The sequence below is a fragment of the Phymastichus coffea genome, unplaced genomic scaffold (genome assembly GCF_024137745.1).
Source record: "Phymastichus coffea isolate CEN01 unplaced genomic scaffold, Cenicafe_Pcof_1.1 PCOF00074, whole genome shotgun sequence".
NCBI classification, from domain to species: Eukaryota; Metazoa; Arthropoda; class Insecta; order Hymenoptera; family Eulophidae; genus Phymastichus; species Phymastichus coffea.
Window position 1 is genome coordinate 710940 of NW_026706885.1, and position 24959 is coordinate 735898.

The 24959-nt window shown below is 35.3% G+C and overlaps 1 protein-coding gene across 1 annotated transcript in view; it reads left to right on the top strand.

Annotated features, from left to right (window-relative positions):
• The window catches only part of LOC131668107 (mushroom body large-type Kenyon cell-specific protein 1), a 67250-nt gene extending 60373 nt beyond the window's left edge, over positions 1 to 6877 (top strand). Inside the window, exons 9-13 of the mRNA XM_058941985.1 lie at positions 1034 to 1256; positions 3038 to 3419; positions 3704 to 4182; positions 4256 to 4683; positions 5348 to 6877. Of these exons, the coding sequence (XP_058797968.1) occupies positions 1034 to 1256; positions 3038 to 3419; positions 3704 to 4182; positions 4256 to 4683; positions 5348 to 5740 (1905 nt within the window). The 3' untranslated portion in view covers positions 5741 to 6877. The remainder of the gene's footprint in view (positions 1 to 1033; positions 1257 to 3037; positions 3420 to 3703; positions 4183 to 4255; positions 4684 to 5347) is intronic.
• Positions 6878 to 24959: the final 18082 nt, after the last annotated feature.

Genomic DNA, 24959 nt, shown 5'->3' on the forward strand with positions numbered 1-24959 from the left:
AGAAAGAGGCGCAACTGAAAAATGTTATCTGGGATCATTGGCCGACACGTGCGATATGTCTCCGTTCAACGAAGATTCATTTTTCTTTACATACTTTATTTATGATCGACGTCTCCTCGCATGTCGCTTCTCACACTGCATCGAACGCGAATCAAATTGTACAATATATACAACCCGAGAAGACAACTGACAACCCATTCCTCACCTTCCACTTCTCTGTGTATAGTATACTTATATGTACATGAATACTTGTTACGTCAAATTCGAATGCTATGTATTTAATGAATGTTTTATGTGCACGGCGACAAATTAAATTTTTGAAGGAAATGCATTATAACCGTCGATGTTTAACAGACACGAAGCACGTGATGTTCGTTTTTTTATCATTTCATTTGTTTATTTGATTTTATCTCAGACACACGACAACATTAACTGGTTGGAAATTCTTGCTTTTTTATCGTCGATTATTTCGAATTTTTCAATTTTTCTCATGCAAACTCAAATGATAATGCTACAGAGGTCTTAAGCTATTAAATAATAATGCAGCTAAATAAAAAATAAGAGTTTCCCACTTTCAAACAGTATTTTTCGAGCAAAAATTATTGTTTCTTTTTAAAATTTGAAAAGATAAATATCGGTGCAGAGTTCAAGCGCTGAACAGTATTAATGATATCGTGATTTTTTCTCGAAAATTTAATGAGAAATAGTGTCGAGAGAAGTTTATTCCTGCTAGAAAAGATGGAGAAAAACTTTGAAATTTGAATCGCAGATCAATAGGTATTTGGCATTGAATAAAAGACCACTGGAATAAACTTCTATTCGAACTGAAATAAACCAATAAACAAACGAAACACAAGCAGCTGCAGCTAGCATAGAGAGCAAGAAAAGCTGCCGCACAGTAGATAATAGGCAACAAAAAGACGAAAAGTATTATTGTGTTTGCTAAGCGGTACGACGAGGGAGAGGAGTACGTGCATATGAATTGCTCTTTCCCTTGTCGTGTGCCGGTATGCTTGAATGATTGGATTGGCAGGTGGACGACAAGGAGCTGTCTGGCGCAGAGGAGGAAAAGGAAGTGGAGAAAGCCCTGCTGAAGCCGCTGCTCTCGCTCGAAGATCTCGTAAGGTTCTCTAGCTTAGAGGGTAGCGGCGGTGACTCGTTAAGGGCGCTACTGCAGCGCGGCAACGAAGCCGATTGGCACGCCAACATTGGCCCTTACATCCAAAAGATGCTCGCTGCTGCGGCTCCCTTCAAAGGTAAACCGGCCTTTGTCGCCCGAGTGAGCTACTCTATTTCATTTGCAGTCGTTGGTATTCTTGCAGAGACTAATAAAACGCCTCCCCCTAATTCCACTCACTTCATTAACTTCACCCGTAATCCACATTAATATTGCGTCTCGTCAGTCTCGAAGGCGTCGTACATGCGCATAACATATTATATTAATTCGCCAACATCGATTCGAACTCGCGACGACGACGCGAATACAAGCGCGAAGGGCTGAAATTAGGTCAACGCGCGGAAGAGACTCGCTTTATCCGCGTGCACCCAAAGCTACACGATGTTCGACAGGCGGCGCGCCGCGACAACCACGTAAGTCTTCGCGAATCGATAAGCGGACCCTACCTCCCCCCCCTCTCTCTCTCTCCTTTTCTTCTACCCGCTGACATAACGTGGCTTTGCAAGCACTTTTCGTTGTTCGCTCTCTCTGCTGCCTACGTATACCTATGGCTCGTCCGAGTCGGGGTGCCCCCTCCCTCCTCTTTTAGCACTTTTAGGAGATTTCAAAGAAGCCTAAAAGTTGCGACGTACAATTGCCCTCGATGCCCCCGTTGCATTTACGGCTTTCCTTTACGTCTTTTGTGTTCCAAATTATTCCTTCTTCTTCGCTTTTAGTTCTCAAGAAAAAATACCTGCGTTGAAGCGTTTCTTTTTGACGTTAGTGGCGCGCGAGCGGAGTTACGCAATGACGTATTTTGCTTTCGTCCGATTGAAGAGAGAGAGAGGGAGAGAGAGAGAGAGAGAGAGAGAGAGAGAGAGAGAGAGAGAGAGAGAGAGAAAATGTTGGTGTATGTTTCTGGAGAAATACACGTAACGTTGGCACGAAATTCGCAGGAATGGAGACGCAAGACTACAGGATCCCGGAGGTGATGCGCCGGCTGATGTGCGACGATAAAAAGTTCGTCAAGGAGGTCAACGTTAATGGCGATCAGGTGCAAAATCTTCACGCTGCTGCCTCACTGCAGCATCGGCTGTCACAGGTATATTGACGACCAGCTGACGAGCCCCATCCCTTAAACCGCATGTTTATAGAATGTTGTGGTTCGTCCTTCGCCTTACGCGATTACTCGAGAGAATAATCGAGACAAAAAAAAATGGCAATGCTCCCGACAGTCGAGTCAGCGAGGGCCGATGACAAACGACGACTTCAATCCGGCCCTCGAGGAAGAGGCGAGCGATAGTGGGCATGGTCGGCCGATTCTCAAAATTCCGTCCTACAAGCCGGCGAGTAGTAGCAGTGGTGGCGGAAGCGCTGCAGCTGGTGGAACACCAGGACCAACGAGCACGCAAGGCTTTGGCGTCGCTGCCTCGCCGGGTCTGCTCGAGCGCGCCAGCCCCGCGTTCTCCGGCACGAGCTCGCCCACTAACTCGCTCGTCGGCAAGGGTATGGCGGCTACCGTCAACTTCCGCGACGTCATTGCCAAAAGCATCAGCGTCAAGTTCCAGGAGGGTCAAACGCCTATCCCAGGTACTTTGCTCGTCTGCCCGCAGCCGAACGTGATCCCGTTTGTTCCGTTGCGCTCACCCGATCGCGAGTCCGTCGCCACTTTCACCGCTCATTTTCATTTGTCATTTATCAGTCGAAGACTTTGCTATCGCTTTATTGGCCACAGCTTACGTTATGCAAGAATATTCGACGACAATTTTCACGAAAGAAAAAGCCAATCACAGTCGGCGAACACAAATTCCAAAGAAATTCCAAACTCGCCTCGATGATTAGACTTGTCGCGAAAGCTCACCCTTGCAACGTTGCTCCCAGGCCAAGCAGCCGCAGCTGGTCAGTCGCTGATCGCCGAGCCGAACCCCTACAAAAGAGGGCGCTTCACGCCTCCGCAACCGACGCAGCCACAGCAGACGGCGGCAGGAGCGATCATACAACAGACGACGCACCAGCAGTCGAAGCAGTCAGCCGCCCAGTCGCAGGACAAGCAGAATCAGAACAAACAGAATCAGGGTGGCAAGGGCACGCGACCGAAGCGCGGCAAGTATCGCAACTACGACAGGGATAGCCTGGTCGAGGCGGTGCGAGCCGTGCAGAGAGGCGAAATGAGCGTGCACAGAGCCGGGAGCTACTACGGCGTGCCGCACTCCACCCTTGAGTACAAGGTGAAGGAACGGCATCTCATGAGGCCGAGAAAGAGGTCAGTTTTCGTCGAGTCTGCTTCGCGCTTGTTCCATTACTTGAAAATAAAGGGCGCTCTGGCGAAACCTATTTATAGCGGCTACGTCACACGGATCGAACTTACTCGAAAGCTGTCTAACTCGTTTGCGAATCCGTTAAATGACGTATTTTTCAATTTGAAGAACGCTCCGCAGGAGGCGAGCAAACGTAACGTGCCGCGATGCGCCCGTCTCATCGACGATAATCGGGCCCTAATTGCAACGTCAAATCGCCGAAATTAAGCATATCGCTTTCGCTGGGCAGGGATCAGAAGCAACCGGACGACAAAGCAAAGGACGGCGCGGCGGCGGTGGCGGCCGCGGCGGCGGTGGCGACGGGCGCGGCGATGCGCACGACAGCCTCGACGACGCCCGACAAGAAGCAGGCGGCGCTCAAGCCAAACCAGAAGCCGTTTGCGCCGGGCAGCGCGGCGTCCGGGGCCGGCGCCGCCGGTGGCGCTGGTAGCGGCGGCAGCGGCGCCGCTGCCGCGGGCATCCCCGGCGGCCCGAACGGCATGAAGATGCCGCCGTTCATCGACGGCATGCCGCACCTGCCGTTCGCCCACCCCTTCAACTTTTGGGGGCCGACGCCGTTCATGCCCGCGCCCTTCATCCCGACCGGCGGGCCCAACGTTTCCGCGGCCATCCTGCCCGAGCAGTACTTCGCCTCGCAGCGCATGCGCGGCCTCCAGGACCAGCGCAACGCTATCGGAGCGCGGGACGGCGCCGCAGCCGAGCAGCCAGGTACTTAGCGTCCGAGCGCCGGCCGGCTTCGCGGGCAATTTTCAAGCAGCTGCGTTTCGCCCGAACGACCTAGGTACATCGAATTCCCGCGGCTCGCTGATGAAGTCGCCGCGCGAGATGGCCGAGAGCTTGTACGACGGCACCGCGGCGAACGGCAGCTTCCTGGACAACCTGATCAGGTCGAGCCTGGAGTCCGGGATACAACAGCGCGAGAGAGCGCTCGCGAACGCCAATCAGTCCGAGAGCAAAGTCTTGATCGACCAGCTGAGCAGGAACTCGAGGCGCATGCAGCAGGACAGCAGCGAGGACGAGGCGGCGACGGCACCCAAAAGGCCCGAGCGAGTGCCGACCGTCGAGCTCAGCCCGTCGCCTTCGAGGCTCAACGACGAGGCTGGCAGTGATCGAGGTCTCGCTTCGCCTGCCTCGCTTTCGTCCAGACTCAGCTGCTCTGCCAGGGACGACGAAGCCACGCGCGACTCCAGGAGTAGCCGAGAACGCGAGGTCAGTTAGGCTCTCTCCGCTTCCGATGCCGGTGATGGATTCTGCGCTTCTCTCTTTACCTTACCGCTCACGATTTCGCTTAGTTTTTTCTTTTTCGATATTTTTCTTCTGGTTCTCTATTAAATTGACCATTCCTTTTCGATACCTTTCTCGTTCTTTCCGACTTTCATATTTCATAATTAATACTCTTTCTTATCAAATTACATTTGTTGGAAATGGAAAATTATTACGACTATTTAATACATGGAAAATTGATGTGACGAGACTTGATGACAATCAATCGTTCGATAATATTTTTCCACAGTCCATAAGAATATTGTTTTCTCGGATGCGTCAGTTACAGTAGTTAAATTGATTACTGTATATGTCTATAGGTAGTTTCACGATTAGAGACTGTAATGGCTTCTGTGGGACACAACGGTGATAGTTAAGGGTACGGTTCTTTTACTGATTATTCGAATCGTATAACACGCCTATGCTTCAATCAAACCTCTAACACGAAACGCAAATTCTCAAATGTCATATAACTCATCTGAGCCATATCAAATGCTAACCCACACTATACGCATCTGCGAGGTTTATTCTGGGACGATTATACGATTCGAAACTGTTAGCTTCGGGTGGACTAGCGGCGTTAGTGTTAATGTTAATCGAATGTCCATAGGTACAGAATGGCGGCGGCAGCGAAAAGACAGTGGAGCGCCAGCAGCAGCAGCAAGAGCAGCAGCAGGAGTCCACAAAGAAGAAGCTGAACCACTACTCGGACATACACAACCTCTACGCCGTGTCAACTGACAAAAAAAGTGCCTGTGATAGTAAGCTTATAGTAGATCATTCGAGCCCGACGACTCAGCAGCAGCAGCAGCAGCAGCAGCAGCAGCAGCAAAAAGAGTTGGCGGCCGGAGCTGGTGGCTTAGCCGTGCAGCTGCAGCGCGGCTACAACAGCAACAACAACGGCAACGGCAACGACTCCTCGAGCAACAGCCAACCAGCGACATCGCCGCAGCCCTCGTCGCCGTCGACGCCCGCGGCGATGGAGGAATCGGTCGAGCAGTAGCGCGACAGTCGACAGGATGTATAAGTACTACTGTTATACGCTTAATCATATAGAAATTGAGGGGCGGTGTGAGAGATAGCAAAAAAAAATAAATAAATAAATAAAACGAGAGAGACGATTAGGAGATATACTGATATGAACTATACGCGCGCAGTTTACATGAAACTTATACGAGAGAAATGCGAGAGACGTTCTTTCGAGAGAAGCGAGTTTGTGCGAAAGGAGCTTTAAGCAGAGCGATATACGCGATGATCGCTTAGGTCGTTTTGTTGATCGACGATGTGACCCTTCCGGTGAGGCCCTTTATACGATTATACGATTGATACATAACACATACGCGAACACACACGCGCGCACGCACACGCACTCACACACACAGATACACTTACCTACCCAAACCCTACATCGACGTATACTTCTCCTCCTTGATTTATGACATTCGCGCGAGAGAGGTCGCAGATATAACGAAGCGTGATGTTCCAAAGTTCGAATCCTCATTATGTGTGCGTGTATGTGTCTGTGTCTGTGTGCTTCGTGATGAAAATAATACATGTCCCTGCCTTTGAAAAGTGGATTTTCATTCTCGGTATCATCTAATCTGCCAGAATTTGCAACTATCTATAATAGTTATTTAACCACAACTACACAACGTATTTACTGCAATAGTTAGCTCCACTAATACTAAGGTTATACGAAAACAACCAAGCTTAGCACGTGTGCGAGACCATTCATATCTTGTATTATACTGGATTCCCCTTTGCAATTTTTGCTCTCAACTATCAAGATGAAAGTTCACTTTTTCAAAATGCATGATATTTATCTCATCAACGAAAATTTTTACTTCGACGTCACACAACGCAATGCGCCTCTTTGTCAGCACACATCTGGTCAACTGTCTAACAACAGCTATTGATCTCTCTCTCTCTCTCTCTCTCCTCTTTATGTACCTAACTATCGCCATTCTATCACTTGCAGCTTTATCTTTTCTATCGCTACATACTATTGACTCTATCTCTCAACTTTCATCGAAATTACACCTTCACACGTTTTCTATACAGTGTCCTTAATACGATAATAGGTAATGGAACGAAAAAATGAATAAATAAATAACGGCAGTGATAAAACTGAGAAGGATTAATTGGCAACAGTTAGATGCACAATTCTTTGATTGTGCGGAAAAATATAAGAAAAAAAGAATTTTGAATTGAATTCTAAGTCTCGAGCCAGAACGATACGTGAATCGAACATTGAGCGCCAGTTGATGAGTCAAAAAAACAAACAAAAACGACGTATGCGACAAAGCCGCCATACGACAGCAAATCACCGTCGATACCCACGATTCCGACAGTTAAATGTGCGCCGCGTCTCCCAGGCTTAAGAGGCTCGAGTACAGAAGTACAGAACGAGAATCGCAACGCAAACTGTTCTCTTCTTCAAGCTCGGCCTTGCAGAGTCTGCGCGGCATCAATCTTTTGATGATGGAGAAAGAATGAATAATACGAGAGAAAGAGAGCGAGAGATTGTGAGAAATGAAAAATAAATGCATATAGTGCACGAGACGAAAAAAGCGAGAAATAGCTGATCGAGCGCACTGGCTTCGATCCGACACGTATCAAACACTACACAAAAATTACACTTTCACACATCAATTCTAAACGAAACGATATATAAAAAAATACAAAAAAAACCTTAATGTCTAAACACCCGCGCAAGACTGCATAACCCTTTTCAACGTACTCTGAAACCCCCATTAACAAAAAAAATATATACGTGTGATTTGTATTAAAAAACGTCCCATATATGCGATGATTACAAGCTAAACGGTTACAAATACAAGTTACGGTGTATACGGTATGTACGATTAATAAGTGAGAGGATATCAATGGAATAATCCAGTGTATTTAGGAAGAGTTTCACCAGATTATTCCATAAACGTTTCTCACTAGCTGTAATTTATATTTCATCGGATATCGTATTTCATGATAGATGGAATGCTAGAGAAAGAAGGTTTTGGACAAATTGACAAGCGTAACGTATTTTTTTCTCAATCACTGTAAAACTACCTAACGTACGAAAACAAACTTATACCTACTAATAAACACTACTTAAAGTTTAAGGGAGCAGCATAACTGTATAAGAATGATATATTACGTATACATATACATATATTTTTGGTCATTGAAAAATTGAGAAAACAGGCGACAAAGAATGTTATGGAGAAGAAGGCGACGATGCTAGCCAAGATTTTACATAGTGTGCGTCATCATGTGTTTTCCACAAAGCGACAATATTCTCTGATATCTCAGTTTCTTCGGGTCGAAGTTTTGGGCTTGCATGAGAAAAAAATTATACAAAAGAATCGTTCAAGATCGTGCAAAGTATGAAACAAGAATATTTGCCCAGTTGCTGCCGAAGGAAGAAAGAGCAGGAAACAAGGAGAAAGAAAAAAAGGAGATGACAAAGTTCACACACACGTTTTTGTATGAGAACCACCGATATTTTATCGAGTACGCAAGATTTCTGAGCGGCGATGAATAGTCATAAAATTTATCTTATAGATTCAGTTCCCGCCCTCAAAACCGCTACGTTTCAAATTCAATGTCAGACCATGTGCAACAATCGAAGAGCAAGTTGCCAACTACATGAAGAATTCAAGAGTTACTAGACGCCTAAGGAACGGAGCATTCGATATTTAAGTCAAATTTCTAAAACTAAAAGAGAAATATTGATCCTCGTCCACTGTATTTTTCAAGGTAGTGATTTCACATTTAAGACTATTACATCCTGAATTCTCAAGTTCCTGAAGCGTTGCTTCCGAGCCACGTGGTATCTGCAAAGTTACTGTAATAAAAAGATGAACAAAAGAATACAAAGAAATTGAATCCTTTATGTTCCACCTGTGAAGCGTCTCTCAGAATTTGATTTCTTTGACTTCAAGTGTAGTACGAGGATTTGAAACGATGATAAACCGGCTTTTAAAATAAAAAATGAAAAATTCTTTACAAGACGAACAATATGGGATTGATAAGGAACGAGAAAAGGACCACTCGTCAAAACATATAGAAAATGTTTGACAGAATATAGAAAAACAAGAAAGTTTTTGGTAGCAAATAAAAGAATTGAACATCTACGCACTCATCATGACTCTTATTCGACTGAAATTTTAGGCTGTATATAAAGTAAGGCATGTATGTTCGGTGTTTAAAAAATGCATTTCCTTATCGTAAAGAATATTAACGAAAATTATTATACACGAAAAAGTCACGTATAAATGGCAAAGCTACTCTCTTGGTGTTTTTGGGAACTTAAACTTAAATTTATTCGTGCAAAAGCTAAAGCAGTGCGCGAGTTATAATCGAGTGTATAAGGAATTTCAAGGGTCTCACTTTAGACTTAACAAAAGACTTTCTTCAGTTTTTAAGAATTATATCAAATATTATATACGAAGACTTATGGGAGTGTGACAAAAGAGCAGATAATGTGTGTATAGCATCACCTACATGTAAGGGTGAAAAGAAAGTTTCGATGATAATAGACATTTTTGGAAATTTTCTCAAAGCATAAGAAAAGAATACTGAAAGTTAGGAACTTTGATGTGCTACTTGGACAATGTTCATAAGCTGAAAACTCTTTATTCTGAGTGTTCACTTTTAACCTCTCACCTGAAAAAGTAAAAAATTAAAAAATCGTTTCGAGGAGAAAGATTTTTAAGAAAAATTAGATGTATATTCTTCGCTAACACACAGATAATATACTAGTAACATCATACACCGACAACCTGCACGTGATGACATTTAATAAAGATCTTTCAAAAACTAATTTTCGCTAAGATAAGTTAGTTTAATTTATTTGACTGTTGAAGCTTGAAATCATGAATTACACTTGAATATTTCGAAAGAAAGGTTAAAGTCATTAAAGTTATTACGTGTAATAATTTGTAAATCGAGAACGCTGCAACATTTGTTACATTTTCAGAGAAGTAAAAATTTTATCGAATTAATTTGTCTTTAGTGTTTACATAGAACAAATAATCTTCGTCAGTAAACATTCAACTTATTTTTAAAATAACAAACATTTGATTTAGCGTACTTGACGAGCAAAACGTTTGAACAGTTTACAAGAAAAAAGCTACACTTTCAATCGTGGTCCACTCATTCCTTTTTCCCGATCTCACTCTAAATCAGCTCTTTCTCCCCGAGACTCATTATCTATAAGGAAAACAAATTTATCGTTAGGTGTGGAAATTATATATATATATACATATATATATGTATGTATGTATATATATATATATATATATATATATATATATATATATATATATATATATTAGATACAAATGAGTATATCGCTATCGTGATTGTCATTTTAATTAGAAAAAGTTACGAATTAAAGGACTTGTTGCTACACGTTCGTTGAAAATGAGTTAAATGCGTGCAGAAATAAAACTGACATTTTGAGTGATTGCTAAGAATATATAAAAAGAGAAAATTGGTATTACGATCGCGCCTCTCGATGTTCTTCAGTGCCTCATTACGTGGATTTTTCTTTACGATTTCGTAATTTCGATATACGACGACAATTTACAGCTGAAATTTACTATGAAACGATAAAAAAAATATTTTTATAACATACAAATTTTTTAAAAATATACATTTAAAAGTTTTTTTTACAACTATAAAAGTATACAAAGGACGTGTAATTTTTTAATAATCCGTTTTCAGTTACATTGGATAACCGCATTATTTAATAAAAATTTATATATAGCGACAAACTTATAAATGATAGAAATCGCTAGTGGAAAATTGGAAAAAATATTTATTTATCGCATAGAATCCAGTGATGAGGCTACTTGAGGCTTATGAGCGATTTATTCCAAAGAAAAAAAGTGAATGAATTTTACTAAAACTGTTTTTCAATATCGAACGTTGTAACACTATTTTTTAAGGAAGGCATTGAACGTAATTTGACTTTCCTTTTTCCATCGTTTCGAATTTTCCTTTGATTTCGTATACTCGTTCGTTATTTTTTGAATCTATTGAAGGAGATGGCGAATAAAAGATCAAATAAAATAACCATACTTATACTTTTAGAAAAATTAATTAGTTGTTAAACACATAATGCGTAAGTGATTGATTAATTGTGTAATTAGATATCACAAAGTTGCCTTTGAATGCGTGGTTTTTTAATAATTTCAAGTTAAACTCGAAGTGTTCTAAAGATTGTATAAAGATTTTATTATATTTAACTATAACTTATTGCGGTGTGTGTAAAAGATATCTTCGTGATACTAAGTGCATGCACGTGAAATCAAAAACAGAGTGCTGCCTGTACAGGTCAAGGGAAAATTTGCAAAAGAAAAGTCAACATTGCTGGTTCCTCGCCTTTCTATCACAAGTGATGAAATTGGGTATATATCGCGATATATTAGTTGATCAATTCAAGTAAACGAGATAGTGGGGTAGAGAGGAAACACTTTTTAAGATTTAACGCGAAGATTAACAAATGAATATATTATATAAATAAATAAATAAATATATATATTATATTATATTAAAATATCTGTGATGTAAAAAAGTAACAAAATTTTGATGTATATTTTTCACAAGATATCGTAATCCAACTAGTGTATACTTCAGTAAGGTTATGATGTATCGATTACTGTTTATAAACGCGAAACGAGGAAAACGGGACATAGGGGCGTATAGGAGAATTAAAACAAATGCGAGGTGTATAGTTTTCAATACATGTGTGTGAATGCACATATGTGGCGGTCGGACGGGACCAAGATGGCGGGCATCACTCCTAGAGTCAGGCCCAATGATTCTCCCTTTTTTCTATTCCCATTAACATACAATTTTTAATCGTATTTAATATATTAAGAAGTCCTGTATACTTTTGTTATCTACCATAGTTTTTTTATTTTGTCGAGTGCACACTTTAACATAATTTATGTGCCAAAACAATTTCTTTCTTATAATTTTGCTTACATACTACCTTTCATTGCGTACTTGCAACGAATTTGGAAAAAAGACTCAATTATTTACTTGACTTTTTTCTTATTAATAATGTAATGTTAAAAAATATATTTGTATAAATTAAAATAGAAGTTGTTAGACTTTTTAATAAACTTCATTTCGAATAAGTGATGGAAATGAATTGGGTAACACGCTTGAACCTACACATTCCGCGGATTAAAATTTTTTTTTAATTTTTAAAAGAAATATTAAACAAAATTTTCAATTCTATCATCTAAAAAAATAATCTGGAGACTGAATTTTAAAAGTACTCTCCGTCAAACTGCCAATAGATTTGGCTACTTATAATCTAAATTTGAAAACGAATTAAAATTAATACAAAAATAAACTTCTTAATTGTACGTATCAACAGAAACCAGTTTATATCATTTATGATTTCTTTTAAAGAAAATCCACAAAACTTGTCCCTAAAACAACTGAATGTCAGCTATCACTTTCAGTAGAGCTCTTCAATAATATAGTCCAATAAAAACAGGTCTGAAATAAATCTTTCACGGAATTGGATGCATTTTAGATATTCCATAAATCGTCGTCGGGAATATCGATTCTCAGATTTCAACTTCTCTAGGTCCAGGGGTTCTATCAGAAAACGATATTCCAAAGATATTTTTGTTCATATCTCGTAAACGATTTAACCCACGGTAAAATAACCTTGACCAATAGAAAGATTTAAAGGTTATATAAGAAACAATATTTTGTGCGACTCAGATAAGTACAAAATATTGAGAAAAAAAATTGAAATGTATAGTAATGCAGGGGAAGGGGAAGGTATGAGGCGCAAACGAAGGAGATAACGCTCTCTCCACCCGGTGCACGGGCTCAGGCGGAAAATGAGAAAAAAAATCATCGTGATCATAATTATCAGAGAAGCTTGATAATTTTATTTTTTTTAATGAATGAAATATTTTCTAAACGTTGTCTTTGCGATGCCACTCTTCGGATTCATATAAGGGCTAAATATGATTTTTTAATGGATTAAAAAACTCATAAAATTATTAAAAAAATAAAGAATGTTTTCATAATATAAATATGTTCGATAAAAATTAAAAATAACTGAATATAATTATCATTGTATGAATATAATAGAATATAATATAATATATTAATATAGTCAGATATAATAATATTTATGAATAATATTTTAACATAATTCTGCAATCAATAAGTCATCACAATTTTGTTCTTACAATATATTTTCATGGTTATTCGATATATTTCCTCGGTTTTCCTGCATTTTATTATCATTTCCTAATATAACTTGATGTAAAGAAGCATTTTCACAAATGTATGCAACTATAGCTACATTTTATTCCAACTTTTTTGCACGAGCATCTAGGCGTATTATAATTATTTTTGCATCTGCAAAAAATTCGAGTCAATAAAAAATTTATGATTATTATATTGGATATATACAATAGTTAGTTTTCAAGCTCTAGATACTAACTAATTTTTTATATTGCATTTTGTTACAATTTATAATTACTTACCATTTTCAGTCACTCTTTGGGCGCAGCTGGTTTTATGCGGAACATCGTATTAGTTATTCTTTTCTATCCCCATAATAATCGATCTCATTCAAAACCAAACCAAATTTATATTTGGTAATTCACTCTTTCAACATATTCCATCAATACTTCAGCTGTAGGCGGTAACAAAGATAATAATAATTCTCTCTTTACAACAGTTATAGATGTGCTAAAGATTTTAATTCTTGCAAAAATTGTTTCATATATATATTCAACATTTTAATAAATTTTGTAAACTGTATCCATTAATTTTGTTAAATTTTCATTTTTTTTAAAGTGATAATACTTTTATTATCTTTATTATATATAACACTAGTTGATTTACATCCAGCAAAACTATGAGCAATAGTAAAATATATTTTTCTAAATTGTCATGATTTTTGCTTGAATATAATTCACCTTGTGATTTAGTTGGTGATCTTTTATTAAAATATATTTTATATCCATTAATACATTTTATAATTAACAGAATTAATAAGTCAATATCATAGCCAACTACTGCAACTATATTTCCAGTACAATTATCATCTTGCATTAAAACTTGACGGCATAGTAAAGAAATAACGTGCTACAGCGCTAGAAGTAACACCTTGACCATGTTTCAAATCCGGATTGAAAAATATTTCAAGGTTTGCTCTATGATCATGTAACTCTATATGCTTTATCCTATCTACAGATAGTAAAATAGTCATCTTAGTATAACAATCAAATTCATGATGATCTATTGTCATATCTAATTCTTGTAAATTATAAATATAAATTTGGGCACTTTTTGCATAAACAAAATGCCCTTTGGAATAAAATATCGGCAACATATTCTTAATACTCTGTAAATGCAGTTTCTAGTTGTTCAGCTTCAGTAAACTGTTAAACTATAGCAATGCATTTAAAATATTGATCCACAGCTTGGTAGTTGGACTTTTCCTTTCAAATATGTTTAACTTTTGTAAAAATTGTTCTCGTAAATGTTTCATGAAATGATTCTTTTTAATCTCAATTATTGAAAAAGATTTTTGTGGCTACTCATTAAAATTTTCATTAATAAAATCATCAACTTCAATTACATTCATCATTGATTTACAAATTAGAATAGTCAAAGCAGTAAAATTTAAAATATGAGCTCGCATTACTCTGGGAAATGCATAACCTAGAACCATTATTTTACTGATTCTGGAGCATATACAATCCACAAGATTTCTTCAAGTCCAATGATGTAACTAATTGCTTCTAAATATGATATGACATGAATGACTATATTTTTAATTCGTCATTTTGTGATTGTGCAACAATACAGCAAGCTTTCCAATACAACGGTTGCTCAAAAGTTAAAAAAGTGGTTTTTTGGTTCAATTTGCGAGTTTTTGTAGCTGCATAATGTAAAGCAGTATTAAGTGTTGTTAATTTAGAAGGTGGTTGATTGATGAACGGTAAACATATTATATTAGAGAGTGAATAATTTATATCGGCTGATATGATCTCCATAAACCCTTTCCATGATTGTAGCTTTGAGATTTCCAAAGCTCTACCCCGAACATAGGCTGCATAATATACTGGAAAAATAGGTCGATTTTCTAAATATTGTGTTTTCACTGATTTAAATTTAATATTTTGTAATGCAATTGATTCAATACTTCGACAAGGTACTATTTGGATTTTTTTAATTTATGTTATTTCTGCTATCGGTCGGCATTCTCGAACATTTTTCAGAACCGCCCCGAGCTACAACTACAAAATTAAAAGTGTGACACCTCTCAAATAATGAAAAGTTTCGTGACCATCTATCATACCGACATTATGATCAGTATTATCAAATATAAATCGAATAAATACACTGTTAATATGATAAATCGGTGGATTGATAATTGTTAAAAATTCATATAATTGAAGAACTTTATAAGATGCACTAATTCCCAATTTTGAAAGAAGGTCAACAATTATTCTAAATCCTGTTTTTCTACAAACGTAGATTCCAAGAGAGAGTTGTAATTTTCAGAGAAAAGCTTTGGACGTAAATAAGTAACGATAATATGTGCAATACTGTCTTCTTTTTCTTAAGTTTCTTCATTACTCCGCTGTTTTTCTTTATTAAGTAAGAGATGGTTGAGAAAAATTTGTAACAACTGTGGTATCTCTAAATTAACATTATCGAGAAAACTTTCAGTTGTTGGATAGGACATATTTTGATATTTTGCATTTATAATTTCATATCCAATAACTTCTGCAGCAAAGTTTACAACGGAATTTTTTTCAAAAGTGTTTATTGGTACTTTACTGAGTCAGACGCGATATGTTTGGGTTAAATTGATCGATTTATAGTAAATAACAGTTTACCGGCCTGAATGTTTTAAAATAAAAATATCGTCATTATATTTTTCTTTTAATTTATTGTATAACCCTCTATTATTGATTTTTCATTAGTAAACTCATGAAATTCTGAAAAAATTGAAAAACAATTGAAATTTTCTACTCTCCTCAATATAATTGCATACATAATCATTTATATTATCTATGATAATATAAAAATCAGTTGGTTCAGGATCCTCTTCATGTGGTTCAGTTATTTCTTCTAGATCTGCTCTTCTGAAGGTTGACACATAACATTTCTATAACATAAATAATGGTAATAAAGTTCCATTCCTTCAAACAATACATTTTCTAATCTACTTAATACTGCTTTACCGAGTTCATCATTTTTTGCTGAAGCAACTTTTAATATATTTTGATAGGCATATAAATATTTAAGTGAAGATACTTTCTTATAATAACAATCTAGTATTTCATTACAAATGAAACAATATTCATCGAAATTAAAATTAGTTAAAACGTTGGATGTTGAGGAAGGCTGTAATTATGATAACGAAGTATCTCTCTTTCTTTTATTCGTACACTTCAACGCCGAATATCGTTTTCTGCAAATATCATGGAAACTTATACTATCTTTTTCTACTCATAGTTTATATTTTTCATTTTCTCTAATTTTACTTTTATCTATAAAAACTTGTAGACCTTTAGATTGAAATTTCACGATTTTATCAGTATTGTTTTCTAGCAGTTCCTCACAAATAGTGCATAGGTTCATCTTCCTTCTTGAAGGTGGTTCAATGGTTACAATAATCTTTGATGGAACATTTATGTTGGAGATTTTTTATATTTACGTCCACCTGCTCAGCTCTTTTGACTAATACTATTATAGCGACAAAGTTTACTATTATCCAAACTTCATGATACAATCTTGCTTTGAATAAATCTTCTTGTAATATGAGTGTATCAACAGATATTAAATTGTAATTTTCGTTCCCACAAGAGCATACTATAATTGATAGTCCAAAAACGAGTAACAGAAACATCTGGAACGGTAATATTTTATAATTCTGATATCTTTTAAATGTAGATTTCTTAGTATTCGGAAATTTCTATAATTTAAAAAGAAACATACTGACAAGATAACTTATATGATACATTAAATGTCAAAGTTGACAGCTTACTGCTCGTCAGCAATAGACTTGTTATTTGCTAACAAAATGTTATCGTTACGAGTCAAAAAAAATCTTTTTATTAGTAAAGAACAAAACAATTACACTATTAAACTAAAAATGTCGTAAAAAGTTATGCGAAGTAGAGAGTAGGTTTACACCTCCATCACGCCACCAGTGTATGCTCTACGGAAAATACATCAGCTAGCCCAATTATTCTAAGAAATGGCCCTTTTTTTAGTTTTCGTTAATATCTTACTTATTGTTAAATAATTTATTGATTATTTTACATTTTTTCAAAGCCGCTACATGGTAATTTGTTAGGAAAAAGTTAGTTGAAACTACTCTTTTAATACAGTGACAATCCCAAAATCGAAATGTTTCATTTTTTGCAAAGGTCCCTCATTCTGATATCATTTCATGTTTAGTGTTTATTGTTTATGGGAATCCGTAAGCTTTTTTTGGGACAATGACCATGAAAATGACTATATGATGATATCAATGGATAGTTTTCGGTGCCTTTTAACAATAGTACCAAATTTTCGTTACAACTGTCATGGGCGAAGTATTGGGCAAACGAAAAAAAAAAAGTGTTTCAACTCAAGTATATATATAATAATTATAATAGAGTTTTGAACTTGTTCTAAAAATAATATATTAAGCTTTTATACCATGGCTTTTTAACGATTTTAGAATTCGAAACATGAAGCTAGTTAATATCTTTACGAAGTACATTTAAATACTTCCTATATTCCAAATTTCGTCCACAACGAATAATGGGATTCATTATTCTAAAACATTTATCATCAATAAAAAGTTTTGTTTAGGTGAGTCTTTAATTTTAAATCTAGTTAATTTATTTTTGTCTGAAAACAGTAGTAGCCTGACTATCTTCGTTTCAAACTAAGATTAAATTAAGTTAATTTTAAGTTTAAATTAAAACTAAACAATTTAATGGTAGTAGAAAGGGATATCTATATCTGGAATGGAAAAGAAATTGTCAAAGAAAAAGAATCAGTCATCATCAAAGTACAGCGAAAAAAAATATATTTAAATAACATAAAAAATTATTTTTCGTGTCTTATCAACTTTAAGGGATAAATAAAAGTCATCGGGATCACTTCTCCATAAATTAATTTTAAACAAATATTATAAATCTAAAATAAAAATTTTTAGACTTCGGAACCATTGTGTATATAGTCGCGTAAGAATCGGTTTTGGCATTCATGCTGTAGATCGCTGCCGTGACCTTTCATATGTTCAGGTCTACAAAAAAAAGGCCCTTAATTTGATATGGATTTTTCAATTTCCAAAAATAGAGACACGCACTTGATCGAACATTTTTCTAGCATATAGACATACTTACTCGGTAAAAAATTGGGCCATTCTAAAAGTAGTATAAAATTTTGCGCTGTTACGTTATAAAATTAGTCGTTTTAGAAGGCTATTAAACATTATTTTCAATAATCTGATATATGTTTTCGCTCTTTTTTTTCATGTAGAATACGATTCCACTATTTTTTTATTTTAAAAATCATCCCAAGACCGCTAGAAAAGAAAAAGTATTGGCAAATACAGATTGTTTTTGTAGAAGTTATAACAAAACATACATCATTCTTAAGTGATTGCTGTAATAAAAGCAATAGTGCTACCGTATTCTACGTGAAAAAATATATCGAAAATTTATATCACACAATTCAAAATGCAGCTTGTGCATCGTGGTTTCCCTTGAATTCAAAAGTAGTAATGCCGAATAAATCGCTTAATCTATTAGTTTCTGTACAAATTCATTTCGTCAGGGTTACTAAACATGATTTTCATTAATGTGATATGTTTTTTCAAGTAGAATGCGATGACACTATTGATTTTATTATAGTGATTACCTGAAAAGCGCTAGATGTATATTTTGTTATAACTCCTATAAAATAAATCCGTATGTATCAATAGTTTTTCTCTTCCAGAGGTCTTGGGTTGATTTTTAACATAAAAAAAGCCAGTGCCATCGTATTTTACACGAGAAACCGCATCGAAGACATATATCGCATTATTAGAAATAATATTTAATAGCTCTGAAAAACGATTACATTCATAGCGAGACTGGACAAAATATTGTACTACTTTTAAAACTTCCTTACTTAGAATGGCCCAATTTTTTACCGATTATATATGTTAAATTGTGCTAGAAAAATTGCTGTTCCTATTTTTGGAATTTGAAGAACCCGTGTCGAATTATAGAATTTTTCTTGCAGAATTGCACATATATCTACAAAAATGATATTTCAGTTAATGCAAAATCATATTAACTTAACCTTTTCTATCTGTATTTCCACATTGTGAGAACGAATGCATAAAGTAATATTAGAGAATGATAGAATCTTTTGAATATACTTGCAGTAAATAGAAATCGTATGTATCAAACACTATTACCTAAATTCTCATAAAACTTCGTTTTCATCGTATTAGATTATATAATTAATTGTTTCCTTTACTTAAACAATAGTAAAACAACAAAATGAATATATTATGTTGTTAATTATGTGTAAAATAATCATGAAAATTAAGATTAATTATTTAAAAAGTTATAATTCACCGTTAAAGTGAATGTATTTTAAAACTGTGATTGCAGATTAGAAAAGTACAGAAAAAATCTTCGGAATAAAAAAATTTCTTTTTCTACTATACGTATTGTAGCTACGGCCGACACCCGCTTTTCTTATACAAATTATCATGCAGCGGTTTTAAAGGAAAATCAGCCAATGAATACATTTTTTAACAATAAAGTTTTTGACATTTTTGCAAAGACACATTAGGACATCAGTTATGTTTGTAAAACTAAAACTATTTTTTCTCGACTCCTACTCATCGTAGAATATCGCTTTTTTTTTAAATTAAAAGCCATTTTATTTACAGTTGAATGGTGTTTGTTTGAATACGATAGCTGATCTACTTTATTGTAAAATTACTATACAACTAAGCAGTTATACATCTATGCCATTATCTCGCTAAAAATTACGAAAAAAATCTGAAAATGATGCAAATGATCGATTATGCTGTCAAAGTTTAAATTTTTGAACGTTTCAACTCATAAACAAATTAATTACGAGATGCCGCACTCGGTGTGTATTAAACATCTTTTGATTTATGCATTGAATCTGTGAATTGCGACAGAGTTGTTAAATGTACAGTAACTTGGTAAATTTTGGAATTCTATAAACATTGCTGTATATTATTATTAAAAAATTAGGATCAATAGGCTCGATAGGATAATTAAAAAAAAGATATTAACGAAAAACTAACAAAAGAAACTTTTTTTCGAAACAATATTTTGATAAAATTATGTTCCGTATACTTTCGATGTCCACAATTATATTTTCAAGGAATATACTAAAATATCCAGACTAACTGGACTGAGCGCGCAACTTTAGACGATTATTTAATATGAATATTTGTGTTTTCTGCAATAAAAAAAATTAAAATACTACATTCCTATATAACAAACAATTAACAGAGTCATGATAGTACTCACGGCAATAGTTCAATTATTGAAGTACCGATTATCTTGTCACTTTAACAAAAGCACTTTCAAACACTAAGGAATTAGGTACGTTCATCCGTTAGCACTTTAGCCAAAAGACTAAAAACTGATTCGATACCGTCATTGTTATCAGACTTATAGATGATAAAAGAGTAACGAATATACAGCCACGCGATATAACAATGAACGTTTATACTTACGTTCCGTACTTGATCGATCGATGATCTTTCCGGTTCTCATTTAGCATATTAGTTCTTTCAATAGTTGATATTGAATGATTTTTTAAACAGAAAAACAGACCTCACAGGTACTCATAAAATCTAATAGCGATTAAAAAACATGTTTTCGTGGGATTTACATCGATGGAAATATTAAAAATAAACGTTGGTTCGATAAGAAACATTACTACTTTAGAAATATATTTCCGGTTTCTGTTTTGTCCACCAACTTCAATTAAACTTCAATTAACGTACAATTAAAAATTTATTAATATATAAATAAAAATATATAAATAAATTTCGGATAGGGGCACTGAAGAGTAAGGTACTTTAATTATTAATAAAAATAAGATTACCATATTTTCTGGAAATTATGATGGAAAAAAACAAAATAATTTTTTTACTTTAGGGAGGGAGCTTCATTTTCTTCGTTAAAATCTTACCTACATTATATATACAGACATAAATAATTGAATTCATATCAGTAATAACCGTAGGAAAATAAATTATAAGTAGCATATAGAATAATTACGGTATTTAATAATTTTATATTAATTATTGAATAAATTATATTCAGCTGTTAACAAATTTTATAAGCATTGTCGCGAAAAAAAAAAAATGTTGGCTAGATGCGCAAAAAGTGAAATGCAACTCTAAAGTCGCCTCGGTGCGTGCGCCGGGAGGGGAGAAAGTCAGCTCCTTTGTTCGCGCAATATACCTTCCTCTTCCCCGGCATTACTATACGTTTCAATTTCTTTTTTAATTTTGTGCGATTCTCGATATTTTGCGCCTGTCAAAGTCGCGCAAAATATTGTTTCTTTATATAAAATTTAATGGTCTTACTATTATTAAACAAAAATAATTGTGGAACATAATTTTCTCTTAGAACCTCTGAACCTAGAGAGCTGCAAATTTCAGAATCGGGTTTTCCAATCTCGAATCACCTAATATCCAAAATACATCCATTTTTGTGAAAAATCTATTTCAGACCTATTTTTACTGGACTAGTATTTGAATCTCGGGCGTTGACAGGATAATTAAATCCAATTATTTTTGTTTTATCTATAATTACTAATATATTTGTTTGATTAGCTGTAATAAAACAGTAAAAATTTACTAGAAAATCAGAATCAGAATTTTAATTGTCACTAGGTACATACCATCAAGATATATAGTTTCTTAAATATATCTGTTAACATCTCAGCTACTAAAAAATAAGGTCTAAATAGTTCCAAATTGTGCCTAAGTTTTTTTAGGATTACGTTTTTATAACTAATCAGTCCATCGGAACACTGGACGTAAGTGTATACAGAAATCTTAACGTGTAGAAATGCTATTTCATGAAAGATCAACGGTCTACAAACATTTGAAGCTTGAGTTAATAAAACATAACTGTAAATAAGCTACAAACAAAATTTTATAATCTCTAGTTTTCTCTGGGTCGCTCAACCGCCATCTTGCGTTCGTGAAATATTCTCCGCGTTTCGTTTTTTTCTCAAATCTATAAGTGCAATTATATTTACCTTATGAAAAGAAACCTAACCAAAGGAATAAATTAATTACAAGTTGGAGAGACGAAAACATGAATAATGTAAGATTATTGCATGCACTTATCGACTCAAAATATAGGTGAGAAATGTTTTCGGAAATCTATCGTGCGTGCACAAAGTAGGCAAATTTCTTACAATCCTGTACTAACATTTATACTTTTCTTATTTTTTACGCGTTTCTCGATTGTTGAATGATATTAAGTGGTCTCGATCAACGAAGTGCTGGCCTTTTGAATGTTTTTAATTTGCAAGTTTATTTAAGATGAGTTTTTGAATGATCATTGAATATTTTATACAATCGAACACATACTAATGTATTTTATTTAGCAGTAATGATTTTCAAACTCAAGTTTTATTCATTGACCAAAATATTTCACTAAATTAGCTAATGTAAATTCCAAATATTTGGCGTAATTGTATTGGAAATCAAATAGATTTATCTGGAAATGTTTAAGTAAATAAGAATCATTCAAAAACTCACTTGAAAAAGTTTTAACCTGAAATTCTTGTGTCAAATTTGCCTAAATTTTTTTCATTAATTTTGCATAAGTTCCTATATTGATGTTTATCAAAAATTCATCAAGATTTTAATGATTGAGCGTGTTTGAAAGCAAATGATTTGTTTATGTGATTGTTAAGAATGCAAACTTGTAAATTAATTGCATATGAAATTTAGAAAGGTCAAAAAGCATTCCATAAAATAAGTTGATTTTCACGAGAAATTTCGTGTCGGTCTAGTTCGTTTCCTTTTCACGTTTGCGATAGCTAATTCTTCAAAATGATCCAAAAGCGATACGAGCGTTAATCCTGCGTTTATTGCGTTTTTTCCATGATTTGATTTGTCGCTTATTTCAATTTTGCTATCGCGTATTGTCATGATTTGTATTATTTATAATAATGTAAAATATTGGTTAGTAGGAACTTGCAAATTTTATTATCTGAAAAAGTAAAATGATAATTGTTAATAAAATTTATGGTTAGTTGATCTAACTAATTCTTTATTGGAACGGAATTTTTGTTTGTAAATAAATAATTATTTAGACTATTTCACTTTAATGTACAAAATATTAATTAAATTGAGTTACGTGAAGACAATACGCTATAGCAAATGGAATGCATAAAACGTTATTCGTATTAAGCTAAGGTGATGCGACTTTTATCGTAAGAGGTTTTGAAATAATTGTTTTAATTACATTTAGAACAAAGTAAGTGGTAAATTCTGATATTGATATTTATAGACAGCTCCTAAGAAAGAAAACATCAGCTCCCATATTAGCACTTAAGTATCCGTATAAGTAAAAAATTAAAGAACCAAAATCTTTGTCCACGTTTACCCACAACTTCACCAATTTCCTACCGCGCAAAATAAAAAAAAAGCCTCCTACAGCAAACGCAAAAGCACACGCACATATTACAGCAATACATACTCGCTTACACGCATACACAACAAGCAGTCTGCTCTCAAAAAATGAAGCCATACTACAAAGCTAACAAAAACAATCCTGATACCAAGTCGTCTCCGTACAGTTATAGAGAAGACAAGTCGTGACGGAATGATGGCGAAGAAATCAAAACGTAATCGTTTGACCTGCAGAGCTAAAACCGATTTCTTCTTTTTTTTGTTCGACCGATTGCAGTGCAAGATATATTACAATCACAGTGACCTGACAATTTTTTCTACCCACTGACCAAAGAGATGAAGCATATCAAACTGTGGAACAGGCAAAACAATGGTCGGCAATCAGTATTTTTTTAACGGCTGTTCCTCAAGCAGGAGGAAGCTCCAAGGTACAAAGCTTTTCTAAAGGGCAATCGGTTTTAATGCAGAGGTGACTGACTCTTCAATATATTCCGGATCGCAGAGTCCTCGATACAGTAAGTGTCGCGGGTTGTATACTCACTCCGGCACATCACCGGCTACAACCACTTGAACAATAGACGTGCTGACAGCGGCACACTGGCAACATGTCGCTTCATGGCTGATTTTCACAAGATTCAAGGAACGATCATACACGTGCTGGTCGTTTCAGCACTACGCGTGGAAAATCGAGCCGCGACTACAAAAAAAGGACCACCTCAGCTCAACAATAGATAGAAAACTACAGACATAGTATACAGAAACAAAGTAAATAAGCAACAATATTCTACAGAAGTAAGGTATCGTATTTATCATCTCAGCAGTGATTTTTAAGTGAAGCAAGCAAACAGGAAGCATATATGTCCGTCATCGTCCGTTGGTGGCGGAGTTCCCCTCAAATCAAAACCTGCAGCCAGCACACAAGTATAAACAATAAGTGCAGATGATTTAAAAATTAAGATTTCATAAAAAAACAAACTACTATTATAAACAAAGAAGGTATATACATTATATACATACATACATACACACACACATATATATATGTGTATATATATATATATATATATACATATTAAAAATGAATATTAACAAATGTAAAAGTATATTATTATATAAAGCAGATAATGCAAAAGAAGTACTATATTAATTATTATTCTTATTATTACGATTATTATTGCTATCGGTTTTTTGATTATTACGAATGGTCATCAATTATCATCATCCTCATTATTGATAAATGCAAGTGAAGAATCTGAGTAACATTCCAACTGTCAATGTGCCACAGAATTTTTATATTCTCTTGGGAAGAGAGAACCGACGAAGAAACTAGCTACGGATCAAGAGAACAAAACAAATTGAAAAGAACTATCAGCAAGCATAAATTTCGGAAAAATTTTTGTATGCAAGAAAAACGTACAAGCGAAGTAGATATAATTCAAGAATATTTAGTCCCAATTCATTCAGCCCTTTTGCTTCTTTTGTCAAAAAACTAGCGCAAACGTACATTTTCTCTCCAAAT